Source organism: Fusarium musae, chromosome 5 (genome assembly GCF_019915245.1).
Source record: "Fusarium musae strain F31 chromosome 5, whole genome shotgun sequence".
Taxonomy (NCBI): domain Eukaryota; kingdom Fungi; phylum Ascomycota; class Sordariomycetes; order Hypocreales; family Nectriaceae; genus Fusarium; species Fusarium musae.
This window is the reverse complement of record NC_058391.1, coordinates 612,043-625,288: the sequence shown is the minus strand read 5'-3', so window position 1 is coordinate 625,288 and position 13,246 is coordinate 612,043. Positions and strand designations below refer to the sequence as shown.

The 13,246-nt window shown below is 48.1% G+C and overlaps 5 protein-coding genes across 5 annotated transcripts; 2 read left to right on the top strand and 3 right to left on the bottom strand.

Annotated features, from left to right (window-relative positions):
- Window positions 1–742: 742 nt before the first annotated feature.
- On the top strand, window positions 743–2,775 carry J7337_006573 (uncharacterized protein; the record flags this gene model as incomplete). Its single annotated transcript, XM_044824235.1, has 4 exons — window positions 743–748; window positions 816–907; window positions 958–985; window positions 1,042–2,775. The coding sequence occupies 4 exons, from the start codon at window positions 743–745 to the stop codon at window positions 2,773–2,775; spliced, it is 1,860 nt and encodes a 619-aa protein (XP_044679892.1).
- A 198-nt stretch (window positions 2,776–2,973) lies between these two features.
- Window positions 2,974–4,109, bottom strand: J7337_006572 (uncharacterized protein; the record flags this gene model as incomplete). The annotated part of the gene is made up of 3 exons (XM_044824234.1): window positions 2,974–3,757; window positions 3,807–3,972; window positions 4,019–4,109. 3 exons carry the CDS (start codon window positions 4,107–4,109, stop codon window positions 2,974–2,976), a joined length of 1,041 nt encoding a protein of 346 aa, XP_044679891.1.
- Window positions 4,110–6,406: 2,297 nt separating this feature from the next.
- Window positions 6,407–6,840, bottom strand: J7337_006571 (uncharacterized protein; the record flags this gene model as incomplete). Its single annotated transcript, XM_044824233.1, has 2 exons — window positions 6,407–6,719; window positions 6,767–6,840. The coding sequence occupies 2 exons, from the start codon at window positions 6,838–6,840 to the stop codon at window positions 6,407–6,409; spliced, it is 387 nt and encodes a 128-aa protein (XP_044679890.1).
- Window positions 6,841–8,411: 1,571 nt separating this feature from the next.
- J7337_006570 (uncharacterized protein) lies at window positions 8,412–11,067 on the top strand (the record flags this gene model as incomplete). Its single annotated transcript, XM_044824232.1, has 6 exons — window positions 8,412–8,732; window positions 8,782–9,045; window positions 9,104–9,327; window positions 9,378–9,486; window positions 9,565–10,755; window positions 10,807–11,067. The coding sequence occupies 6 exons, from the start codon at window positions 8,412–8,414 to the stop codon at window positions 11,065–11,067; spliced, it is 2,370 nt and encodes a 789-aa protein (XP_044679889.1).
- Window positions 11,068–11,158: 91 nt separating this feature from the next.
- On the bottom strand, window positions 11,159–12,640 carry J7337_006569 (uncharacterized protein; the record flags this gene model as incomplete). The annotated part of the gene is made up of 2 exons (XM_044824231.1): window positions 11,159–12,501; window positions 12,547–12,640. 2 exons carry the CDS (start codon window positions 12,638–12,640, stop codon window positions 11,159–11,161), a joined length of 1,437 nt encoding a protein of 478 aa, XP_044679888.1.
- Window positions 12,641–13,246: the final 606 nt, after the last annotated feature.

Genomic DNA, 13,246 nt, shown 5'->3' with positions numbered 1-13,246 from the left:
ATGAGAAAGACCACGAATGGATGAACAATAAAAGCGTGAGGATGAAGGGGAAAAGTCAGATAGAAAGTTAAGGCAAATCGCCACCAGCTCCTTTTTTCGGGGGCGTTGCTTCCCGTCTGATACCCCAATTCACGATTCACAGTGTCGGAAAGAGCACCCCGCTACGCGCATGCACGTGTCAGGGACAAGGGGGTTTGATTGTCGATCTGATTGGGGTGCATCGTTCCTGGCAGGATCGAGGACAGAAAAGATTGGTCAATCCCACTTACAAGAACAGTTGGCAATAAGTTGCATGCTACAATAATTGTTAATTTATAAGTCATATATAACAAGGCTTACATTGCTAGAAGCCCAAACTTATGCTAAACTTATACCAAGTTACATGAGTTACCCAAATCTTTTTGTCATTTAGGATCGAGGTCCCGAGTTTTCTTTCCTCCCCAGGCTGCCGATGAATTCTAGACCCTGATGCTTAGATCCTCGATTTGCCACTCCAAGGGGCGATTGCATCACGTGACACGGTGTCAATCTCGTGAAAGACTGCGCAAGCGGGAACGCCACTGCACGGCGCTGCACTTGCCCGAGCTGCTTCAGACTTTACTTTTTTTGCGCCAACTCCTTTTCAAGCGTGAATCTCTCCTCCCTTTCATTGTCTTGGTGGCTGGAGTGGTCGCCACAGATTGAGGAATCTTTTCTTGTGTAAATTTTCTCACTTTTCTAGGCCACTCAGTATTCCTCCATCATGTACGTTTTTCTTATACCCATAGAGTGGCGATAAGCTTATCATATACAGGGCGCGGGCACGCAGTAACCAGAATGCTCAAGGCCAAAACGGTCAAACTGCTCAGAATGGCCAGAATGGTCAGCAAAATCAACCTAATCGACAAACTCGTGCTGTCTATGGACCGTATGTAAAATACTATTTTGAACCCCATACTCGTACTAACATGTCAATAGTCAATCAGCGCTGACCGATTTCCTTGCCGTAAGTTGATGGCTGTCACAAAGTGCACGTCGCTATAGCATACTAACCATGATCAGTCTCACAACATCTCTGCTGCTCAGATTCGCTCAGATGCTGACGCACGTCGTCGACAAGCCGCACGTGATGATGCAGCTGAGGATGAGAACGGCAATGGCGAGTCTTCTGCGGCAGGTGCCAGATCTGGGCGACGTTCTAGTCGCAACGACAATGACGAAGCTTCGCTAAAGCGTAAGCGAGAAGAAGAGAAGAAGCTTGCAAAGATCAAGGAGAGCAAAGCTTTCAAGAAGCGCAAGCAACGATCAGACTTATCCGATGACGAACTTGCTCGTGCGTTAATGGAATCGAACTCTGGCCCTATGCCTGGACAGATAGAGCACTGCGAAATCTGCGAGAAGCGCTTTACCGTATCACCTTATTCGCTTGCTGGCCCTAACGGGGGGCTTCTTTGTCCTCCTTGCGGTCGAGAGATAGCAAAAGAACGAGAAAGCGGCCAAAAGAAGAAGCCGAAGAAGCCGGCTAATACGGGTCCTGTTGGGAGACGTCGCGCAATTCAAAGTCGGATACTTGATGGCGACGTTGGTACCAAGAGCTTGGCCACTCTGTGCGTACAGACTCTGGCCAAGAATGTCGATCTGGCTGACAGTCTTGGGGACCTTCCTGATCACTTGGTCGACAAAATTGCACGCATGTTCTCTAAGCGTCGACTCCTCAAGCCAGAGACTTTGCCACTTTTCGTCCAGCCCGGCACCGAAGACCTCCATATCTATGATGGCGCAAAGCTGGGTGAACAAGATTACATTTCCATCTTTCAGACGGCTTCGAAACTCAAAAATCTTAAGATCCGATGTGGCATTCAGTTCAAGGACGAAGTCATGGATTACCTCTTGTCGCGTGACATCAATCTTGAAACTTTCTACCTTCACGGAGCCAATCTTTTGAGCGATGAGAAATGGCATAAGTTCATCCAGGAAAAGGGCGAGAAGCTGAAGGGCATCCAAGTCTATTATACAGACAATCACTTTGGAGACGAAACCATAGCCACGCTGAAGGATCATTGCTCCAACCTCAAGCGACTCAAGGTTGAGAACAACCAAAAGCTGACCAACGATGGTGTCAAAGCGATTGCAAGTTTGTCGGCTCTAGAGCATCTTGGACTTCAGCTACAGCACAAGACTGAATCTGACGCTTACATCGAAGTCGTCTCGAGGATTGGTGCCAACCTCAAGACCTTTTCTCTGAAGATTGTTCCTGAGGTTGACGACACGCTGTTGCAGGCTATTCACGAGCATTGTCGCTCCCTTTCCAAGTTCCGAATCACGGACAGCGAGTTTATGACCGACCAGGGTTTTGTTGATCTTTTCACCAAATGGACCAATCCTCCCTTGCGATTTGTGGATCTCCAGAAATGTCGACAGATTGATGCAAGTAAGCCTCGGGAGAACCCAGATAGCGTCGGACTCTGCAGTGAGGGTTTCAAAGCGTTGATGGCCCACTCGGGTGAGAAGCTCCAGTACCTCAACATTCATGCTTGTCGTCATATCTCACGTGAGGCTTTTGAAGAGGTCTTCCATAAGGATGCTCAGTATCCAGAGTTGAAAGAGCTGGAAATCAGCTTCTGCGAAGAGGTGACTGATTTCATATTGGGGTCGATCTTCCGATCTTGTCCTAGGATCCGAGAGGTCAACGTTTTTGGATGCATGAAGGTCAAAGAGGTTCGCGTACCTCGTGGTGTCATCCTTGTTGGTGTTCCTAATGCTCAGGGCATGATGGTTGAGGGATCTGATGATTAATCCCTGAGACAGCGCGTGGTGCCTGGTGTATGGAGTTATGAATCTCAGCATGGCCTTTGAGTCAGTAGCAAGGCATTGCATGGCGCACGGTATTGTGTGAAGCTAGTGAATGAAATCTGTTTTATATCCTATTTGCATCATATGTACTATGGTTTCGTTCATGAATCATATCATTTCCCATTAAACCTCATACCCCTGTTAAGAGCGGGCCTGGTTATTCTTAACATACTCCTTATCCATCTGGACATAAGAGTTCAGCTTCTTCTCAAGCTCTGCATCAGTCATGGTGGCCCTCTTGTCGACGCTGTCGGCGCTTCTGTATCGTCGCCAAGAGAATCCGCCAGCGTTACAGGCATCAGTCGCCTGGAAGTAATGCAGATGAGCAGCAATGTCCAAACCAAGAGTTCCACCATTGCATCCAAGGTTGGCAGCACCCTCACAGACCTTGACATCGTTGATAGTGTAGTCAACCTTGTCGCCTCCACCGCCGGACAGCCAGAACTCAGGAGTTGTGTGTCTGTATCCGAAGATCAGAGGAGGGAGACGAGGGACGGGGTCATCGGCGTGTGTAACGCGGTACTCTCCACCAGCCTGGTTTGAGACGAAGGATGAGAGCTGTGCGTTTCCGACACGGGGAGAACCGTAGGTGTAGATATCGACGGGTGTTCCACCGACTCTCAAGTTTGCGGCAGCAAGAACGGCTACAGCACCTCCGAGGGAATGGCCTGTAGAGATGACCTTGAAAGAAGGGTTCGCCTTGCGAGCGGAGGCAACAGCAGCGGTTGCTTGGGATGAGATCTCATTCCAGGCTCGCTGGAAGCCAGAGTGTACACCACATCCAGAGACGAGACTGCAATCTTCCTGGCCAAAGTCGAGGTTGGTAAGCCAGTTTCGAATGTTGATGCTTCCGCGGAAGGAGACGACGATTTCCTTTCGGGCAGGGTCTGTCGCGACGTAGCCACCGATACCTGTCTTGGAGCCACTGGATGTGTAAGCAAGGGTATGATGTGTTTGTGCAGGATTGGACTTACACGAAAGATGTCACGATGGTAGCTCCGTTGCCCTGAACGGTTGGACAGCCATTGTTGGAGCAGGTGATCTTTGAGCCAGCTGCGGCCTCAGAGTTGCAGTAAGCTGCGGCGCCGTGTTGGATGTAAAACTTGAAATTGTTGAAGTTGGTTGTGGTGACACTAACAGCTGGGAATGTGAGCTTATGAAGGAATTGGAGTGGGATTGTGTTTACCTCGCTCCTCGAGGGAGTTGACGTAGTCGTCGAGAGCTACAGGGCTGGCTACCGCGAGGGTGATGGCCGAGAGAAGTGGTAGAAGAAGCATCGTGACAAGGGATAGAGTCCAAGGTATAGGTGTAAGTGAGGGTTGGCTGGCGAGGTGCAACTCCTGGAGATGCTCTTGAAGCTGAAGCTGAAGCTGTCCTTGAGATCGACTGAGAGATCGACATCGTGAGAAGAACCAGACGTTTATATATATATTTTTTTTTCTTCAGCTAGCTCCCATCACAATACCCGCCCACCCTCAGTCGCTGATCCCATCTCTCTCCCGTTCCCATCACATCACATTCACACACATCCACTCATAGTCATAGCTCCCACCCCATCCATCTTGGCAAAACCCTCAGGTCGTCGGTGTAGTAACCGCCGCCCCAGCCAAAGTGAGGGCCGAACAACGGAAATGAAGCATTCGCGGCAGTCTAAACCTTCATGGTGTGTTCTACGCTGCCCACCCCGCATTCTTGGCTCCATGATCCCAGCAGACAATGTCCCCTTCATCGGGCTCTGACAGCATTTTTCCTTGGTCCGTTTGTCGTTGGGCCCGGATGAGCTTCCCTTACAGGTAACGACGATCTCGGACCACGTGAGGGTCGTGATCAAGATGGTGGGCTACAGGGGTTTTGTTTAGTCTCTGTTACATTGCGATGGGGACTGTCAAAATGTTGGGACTTGTAGGGCTCCAGGCTTTGAGAAGAAGATAAAATAGGAGAGGGAGAAAAAGAAAGAATAGTCTGGTGATCGTATGAATCGTAAGAGTGGTTGGTTGATATCCAATAATTAAGTGACAGTCAGTTCTGGTGTCACAGTGATGAGCAAACCAATTATAGTACAAACTACCAGATAAAACGTTACGATTTACCGCCCGAGCTATATCGAGTCGACTGACCAACCATCTTTCACAGAAACACTCACCTCCATCACTTGCAGAGCCGATCAACGGAAGTATACCCCGAAACATGTTGCAACCTTCTCGGCTCAATTCAGTTCAGCCTTGACCGCTATCAAGTTTTCCATTGCGTGCAGCCTTTGACTCTGCGGGTTGACAAGGTTTACATTTTTTTATTGACAAGGGACCTTTTGTCAGGTGGGGTTTTAATTATGTGTGGGAAAAACAGGTTTAACTGTTCTGGAGTAGTCAAGTGCCGATATCTGGGGAACACGATACCTAACCCAGGAAGTGCAGTAATTGCGGTAATATTGCATCGAGGTTATTTACTCGATTAATTAAATGTCAATCTGGCAGTTTCATCAGACGAAAGATATCCGAACATATTCGTAATTCTTTTGTTGTTCAAATATGGTGTTGATTGAACATGAGATTATGCAGTAGCACCATCACATGAAATGTCTCTGATTCTCTGAATTATTTCACATCTTACATTTCAGCTGCACTATCGAGTCTTGACACCTACCTCTTTCATCACCTTTCACACCATCCCAATCCTCTTAATGCAAGACGGGCCGGCATAAGCTGCATCTCTTGGACGCTAGTGTCATCATCATCACTTTCGATAGCTGAGGCCAGATGATAGCTATCCATGATAATAGCAATTGCATCTATAGACTTGTGATCAGATCTTCATACCTCTGTGTTTCTTTATCAGCATTATCAATTGGCTTGCCGTATCAAACTGTCTCTTATCGATTCTTTCAACGCGGTACCTCACAAATCTCAGTGATAGACATCTCCAATTCACAGCCTGCTTCTCCGCTTACTGCGTACCTGATGATCGGCGCACCCAAGAACATGCAGGCCACCACACTAGAAAATCCAAGCCGAGGAATAAGTCCCAAGTCAAAGCACTTTGTGCCTGAAACGAGGCCTGTGATTCTCAGTTGAGAATGCGGGGTTTCGAACTATCCGCACATCGTGATGGTGTTGACTAACGGTAGCTCCGGTGAATCCGAATTAGGAACTGCATCTGTCTATCGGAACTGAATCCCATCTTTCTAATTCGAGCCCTTCTCCGAAGTCAGGTGCGATAGTTCGGAGCTTTCTGCATTGCTGGCCTTGCTGCAACACCGACGTCGACCAGCGTCATCACCAGGCTGTGAGCCTTTGTCAAATTCCGAAAATGTTCTGGAACTGGTTCTTCGTAAAAGTGTGTGATATTGTTCCCCCTTGTTTAGACTTCAGCTGCAATATGCAAGTTCGGTACCCCGCCGAGATGTGAGAATGCAAGATCATTTGTTTCTTTTGTTAGGTCTTTGTACAGATTTGTATCACGAGAGAGACTAAGGCATCTGCACCCAAGTCTCCGCTCTCTTCTCTGGTATCGTACACAATTCGCTCATGCTTCATTGACACATGCCCTCCAACCTCCTCAGGTCACATTCACAGGCTTACTGAGCGATATGCCTTCGGCCCTTGATCTTCCTCCTGAGGAGAATCTTCCTCCCTGTCTTACTGCGCTTACGGCATAGAAATCCATGTCTGCGCTTCTGAACTAGTCTCGTATGTCCGTTCATGGTATTTCGGGGTCCGCAACGAATCTGCATATCGCCCAGGGCAGGGTGTGCTGAGATGGCGCTCGAAGGAACAATATCGGCTGATGCGGCTGTCGAGGGGGTGAAGCTTGAGGGGAGAGCGGTTCTTCGTATAGCGCCGGTCATGGGAGTGAGCGAGGGTCGGAGAGGGACGAGGGTTGTGAACGTCCTGATGGAATTAGTGATGGTTTGATAGAGGCATGTGGATGAGCTTACCTGGGCGATTGAGCGAGGGTCTTGGCCAGGACTGGGCGCGCGAGGCGCGTAATAGAAGAGAACACCGTGTTCATTTCGGTAGAGCGCGCAAAATTGAGACCGCGGCTTGTGATGTGGTGATGCAACGGCCGTCAAGTCGTTGGTGATGTAAGTGTTGAAATTTTGAGCTTCAGTTGAGAGTGACGCTGGTGTTTCGAGGTGGGGCCGATTACCCTGTACTTCCTTTTTCTCTTCAATGGCTTTACTTGATCCTTCCGTTCATCCTCATCTATGATTAACAAATTTCTCAAAGATGAAATCGACTCTCTTCGTTCATTATCAAGTACGAAGAATAAACCATTCCCCGTATCACATTGATCAAAATATTGTGCTAGCCAACACCTCTCACCAACATCAGCTCAATCTCAGGGATAATCTCTGCGCCCATTACAACCCTGTGTTACAATACAATCATGCAAGATAGAACTCACCATCAGAAAGCCGGCTAAGTCTGTCCCAATCATCTCAAAGCTATCCCAAGTCTTGATTCATCCCATGGTTCTTGATAAAGCGCAATGCTCAATGGCATCTGAAAGGTCAAATGGCAGCGACAACAACGCTAGACTTGGAGACATCACGCTGAATTCAAGTTGAAGACGGCATGGCCAATTATGATTGGCTGTTGGAGGCTTGGTCCTGAACAACCGCCGATGTTGGTTGTTGGTTGATGTGTTTCTCCTCCGGCCACTATAATGACCCCTAGGATGCGTTTTCCTGGGAGCTTGTCACCTTTGTTTATCGACGGCGCTTGCAAGTCGCAGTGCCGTCGATATGGACATTGATTGCGACATTTGTTCCGGTATCCTTCAACAGTGAAGTTCTCGCATAGCTGAAAGCAGCCTTGCTACCCGTCCTACCCCGGCCTGTCAGAAACGCAACTCAAAACAATTGCCTTGCGGTTTCCAAAACTGCAGGGCAATTGATCGATAAGATAAAACATTTTCATCTTGCGAGCTGCCTCTTTGAGTTATCTCTTGCCTCTCTCAGCTATGCGCTCAACCCCCTGCAGATAGCTGAGTGAGTGCTTGCAGCAACCAACAGCATATGCCAAAGCGACCAATGAGATCAAGTTTCGATGTTTCGAAACCTGCCGGTTGATTCCTTCTTGACCTTCACCTGAACTCTATCCTATCTTGAAACTATTTTGGTTCCTATCTTTGCTCTTATGCTGGTCGACAATGGTCTCAACCACCTGCATCGTACAGCCGATATGTCTCAATTGTTGGCTGAGAAGTCATCTCTAACACGCCAAGAAAGTTCCTCACCCAAAACTGCTTCCCGAGATGTCTTGATATGGCAATAGATATACTCGAGCTGAATACACCCTTGACTCCAAGTGAGGTGAGCCGATGGCCGGCGCGTAGTTGCATGGGAAGCTGGAGCGATGGCAGCAAAGTCTGTGGGCTTGTTTCAATTTACAGAAAAGCTGCTTTGGCTGTGGAGGATGGGATGGTCAAGCCGTACTGGAAGATATAAATCTGCTCATGTCCCGCCAGCAGTCATAGAGGACAATCCATTTCTCAGCTTCAATTTCCTATCAAGATACCCTTGCCTAAATCTTCCCTTTCTTATTTCATTTTTCATCTTTTACTCTTATCAATTCATCATGGCTGGTCCTGTTGAAGTTCTCTCTATGCACCCACACGCCCTTGACACTCCTCCCCGAACGCCTCACAAAGGCTTTGATAGCCTCAATTCTGGCAAGGAGAGCCCTAGAAAAGTAATTGGAAAATTCCCGACCGATTCCAGTCTTGGAGACGTTTTCTACGATCCTTCTCCAACTTCGGTTTCTTCACCCCGACCTCGCGATGATTCCAATCAAGAGGTCATGCCTGAAGATCCCTTTGATAGTCAGCACAATCGCATTCTATTTGATGCAATTGATGCCCTGCAATCCTTTGGTGCCGGTGATTTGAGTATCCCTCAGGTATGTAATCTTAGGAGTGTTGGACTCTCGCAGTACTTACTAGTGATAGCTCATCATTGTGGGAGGACAATCCTCTGGAAAGTCATCTCTCCTCCAAAGCTTGACTGGAATTCCTTTCCCCGTCGACAGTGGCTGCTGCACTCGGTTTCCCACACGCATTGTCTCTCGTCGCACTGAGCCAGACAGTGACGATTCATTCCGCATTACTATTGATCCTGCGGAAGTTGATGTTCCTGGTTTGGAACCTGCATCTGATAACATCAAGAACTATGAGTGTAGCGGCAAGATCCTCACCAAGGAGAGATTTGCCAAGGTCATAGATGAAGCAAGTGATTCATATCAGTTTTAGGCACCTGAGCTGACAGCCGCAGATATCCTCTGAATTTATGGGCCTTCGAACTGGTCTAGGAGAAGACAGAAAGAACTTCGTAGCAGAGGTCCTCAAGATCGAGCTGTCAGGGCCCCATCGCTCCTATTTCAGTATTCTCGACCTTCCAGGCACATTTCAGAATGCTTCTGCCGTTAACGAGACAGATCAAGCCAAGGTCGAGGCTATGGTCAAGGAGTACATGAACAATGAAGATAATATCGTTATGTGAGTTAGCTTGGCATGATATTAGTGATCGATCATACTAACAATTGAAGCTGCGTTATCGATGCCCCTACAGACTTTGATAGACAGGAGATTTTGAGGCTGGCCAAGAAGCCCATCAAGCAAAACCGCTTCGTCGGCGTTTTCACAAAATGCGATATGGTGCAGCATGAGCCAGAGGCGACCAAGAGGGCGAGTTAACCGTATGGGGTTTTTTTGACCACGCTAACATCGAATCAGATTGTATCAATCGCAACTGGCAACTCTACTCATAGACTCGGACGCCTAACTGGTGGCTGGTTCCTGGTTCGCAACCGAGCAGACAAAGATCCTGATTCTTTCGATCTCAGCGCCGCAGAGAAGAAGCTATTCAGCAAGAGCCCCTGGAACTCTGTTTCTCAAAGTCGCTTGGGCTCAACTGCAGCCAAGTCATATCTTGGTACCCTTTTGAGCTCCAAGATACGCGATTGCTTCCCAACACTCCGCAGTACAATTCAGCATAACCTTGAAGAGAGACTACACGAGAAGACTATGCTTGGAGAGCCTCGCACTAGCCATGCCGCAAGACAGCAATTTGTTGTCGCTACTGTCCGAAAATATGAAGAGATGGCGCAAACTGCTCTGGACCGTCCAGGATTTCTCCACCACAGCATGGAGCTTCGCAGAGAAGTCAGTCGCTTGAATGCTGAATTTGACAAGTTCATGCGAGCACGAGGCGGTACCTGGGAGTTTGAGGATATTGACGTTGATCCTCGCGTGCTGCTAGATGAACATATGACTCTTGAGACACAGGCGAGGGCCGAGGGAAAGCGATTGCCCCCGCGTGTTCGCAGTGTCAATAAACCGAAGATCGACGCTTCGCTTGACAAGGCATTCCCGGGCTTGTCACACATTCAAGACACAAGAAATCTTATGGTTGCCATTCAAGACAAGCTAGTGCTCTATCAGGGATCTCTTCTGGATGGAATCATCAACCCGGATATCTACCCAGATATGTACCGAGAGCAAGTCAAGAAATGGGGACACATCGCGAACATTCACCTTGCGCGAGTGGCACAAGCAGTCAGTCGATGCACCGCCTCCATTCTCAACGACGTCTGTCCCGCGGAAAGTGAGACGTCAACTCTATCGAGAGAGTTGACCGCGCTCTTGGAAGCTTCATGGAAAGAATCCATGCGGAGAACTGAAGACTTATGCAAGTCTCAGTGCGAGATGGAGACAAAGTGTGTGCGACTACAATCCACTGGCCCTCGCTTTGGGGATGAGATTCATGGTTGGAGAATCCTGCGATTCTATGAGGGATTCTCCAGTGTTTTCCAGGATTGCGAACCGGGACAACTTGATCTTGCCAAGTGCTTTGAATCCTTCCATCCAAGTCTGGGCATGAACATGGCTGTTGATGTCCACGATGTTCTCAAGGCTTATTACAAGGTATGCGCCGTGGGCTATACCTTCAGTTTCAACAATTGCTGACCTCTATAGCTCTCTCTGGACGCTTTTATTCGTACCATCAACAACACTGTTATTGAGTCGTTCATCTCTGGTCAAGACGGGCCTGTCCTTAGCCTCAACACCAACCGAATCCTTAGTCTCTCGGAAGATGAGATGAAGATTGTTGGTGGAGAGAATGAGAACACTGCCAGGAGACGTAAAGAGCTGGAGCATGATATTGAGAAGCTTCAAGGTGCCCTTACTATCGTCGATAGGGCGACTCGACAAACAGCTGCCTTGGAGAGGAACTGAAGTGGATATCACTGATGGGGAGTATCAATCGTCATTCACTAGCCTACAAGTTACACAATCTTTTATATAGTCATTCCATATCGTATGCATCTTAAACCTTAGCCGCATTCCCATCAGTGCTACCACTTCGAATGCTGCTCTTCTCATCAGCAGGGGTAGTTCGCTTGCGTCTCATGATAACGAAGGCAGCCGCTCCAACGATAGCAACAACACCAAGAGTAACCATGGCACCAATGACACCAGCAACGGCGTTGGACATGCCACCCTTCTTGGAAGTCTTGTTCTCACTCTCGCCCTCAGCACTCTCATCATCGTCCTTGTACGCAGCACAAAAATCTTCCTCGGCGCCACACTTGGTGCACCAATCTCCAACATCGGTAATAGCACGCTTCTCAATCTCGGTCACAAACTTTGACCAAGGGAGAGAGTCCTCGCCAGTTCCAAAGAGTGGATACGTCTCAAGATCGCCGGCTGTGCTGTTGCGGAAGAGCCAGCGAACTCGAAGGTCTGCCTCAGGGTTTGAAGGGAAACTGTCTCTATCATCATCGGTGAAGAGCTCAAAAGCCATGGTAGATGCGTAATCTGGTAGACCGTAGAAGTTGGGAGATACATCAAGAAGATCTGCAAGACCGAAGAAGGCAAGGAAAGTATCGTAGCTTCCAGCGAAGAGAGAAAACTTGAGCTTTCCTTCAGAAGTAACGGTCTCATTCAACTGGTTAAGAATAGCACCAGAAAGAGTCTCAGCGCCAATGGCTCGAGCAGGATCAGACTCGTTCCAGTTCTGGCCGAGTTCCGCAGAGTCAGCGAGCGTGCGGAGCTGAAGAAGGTCCGCGTTTGAGACATTTCTGGCTGGAGAGGTGCTGTTGTGAATGCGAGCGACATTGACGAGGTCGAAAATGTTGTATGCGTTCTTGTAGGTCATGTTCTCGGGACGAAGGTTGTAGACGCCATCGGAGAGAACATCGTAGAATTGCTCGTAAAACTCTTTAGTTTCTTCCTCGCGTTGAGCGAAGACATCACTCTTCATGAAGGACTTTGAGGCAGTGACATATTTGGGACAAGCATCATCGCCCTTGATCCAGATGGTGTCTGGGGAATTATCGTTGATAGTGTGAAGACGAACATATTGGTATCCATCAAGAGGAGCCTGGCTCTCAGAGCCGTTGTTCAGAGTTTGAGAAGCAATCTCAGGGTCTAGATCCGCAAGAGGAGGGTAGAATCCTTGAAGGAAAGCTGTAGCCGTGTTCATGAGAATGCCCTGATCAGGAGCACTAGCAAAGATCTGAGAAGGTGTGTATTCATCCTCAGAAATGCCCAGGATGCGATATTGAGACTCTGAAGCGAGATATCGATCACGGTAATCTCTTCCAACTTGGAAGTTCTGCTCTGCGCCGAGACTAGTGAGGGATTGAGCGCCGTACCACTTTGTAGTGCCTATTCATGTAAGTTGGAATCATCAATTGAGCTTGTTAAACATACGATCTCCATGACGACTAAAGACTACAGCGCCATGAATAACTTCACTGGCAACACTGCCAAAAAGGAAACTGAACGAAAGAGTCTTGGAATGCATTTTGAAGATATGAATTAGTTAGAAATGGAAGAAGAGCGATGTCCCGTCGGAAGTCGGGCTCGATGCTTGTATTTATGCTTAAGCAAACGCTAACTCTAAATCCCACCCTTGGTCTTGGCATTTGATAAGATTCGCCCAATAAATCGCTCGATCAGCGGAACTTTGTCCGCGAAGGGCAAGACTAGTCTACCAGTCAAGTTCGTTTGTACAACACCGAGGAGATCCTCTAGAGCCTTGATGCACAAGTGAGTGGATGCACCTTGGGAACCCCGCTCGTGGTCTGATAAAGAAGGTTGATGATTGTGGTGTGAAGCAAGGTTGAGGGGAAAAGAGTCAATGGCTTGAAGATATGTGAATGTAAAGGCTAGAAAGGCCAATGGTTTGGAATTGTGTGGGGATGGGTAAGCTGTGATGTAATGATTTGTAAGTTTGCATGAGATGCAGTAAGAAGAGGGCTTGTTTAGCTTCTAGGAGTTGGTGAACGTTATCAGCTAAGTTAGTGTCAGGAAAGGACTGGCCTGCTCATGATGAAGAAAGAGGTTTAGATGGCAGATATGTTGAAGTTTTATAGTATAGCTTTACCACGATCCTGATAACAAAGATGAT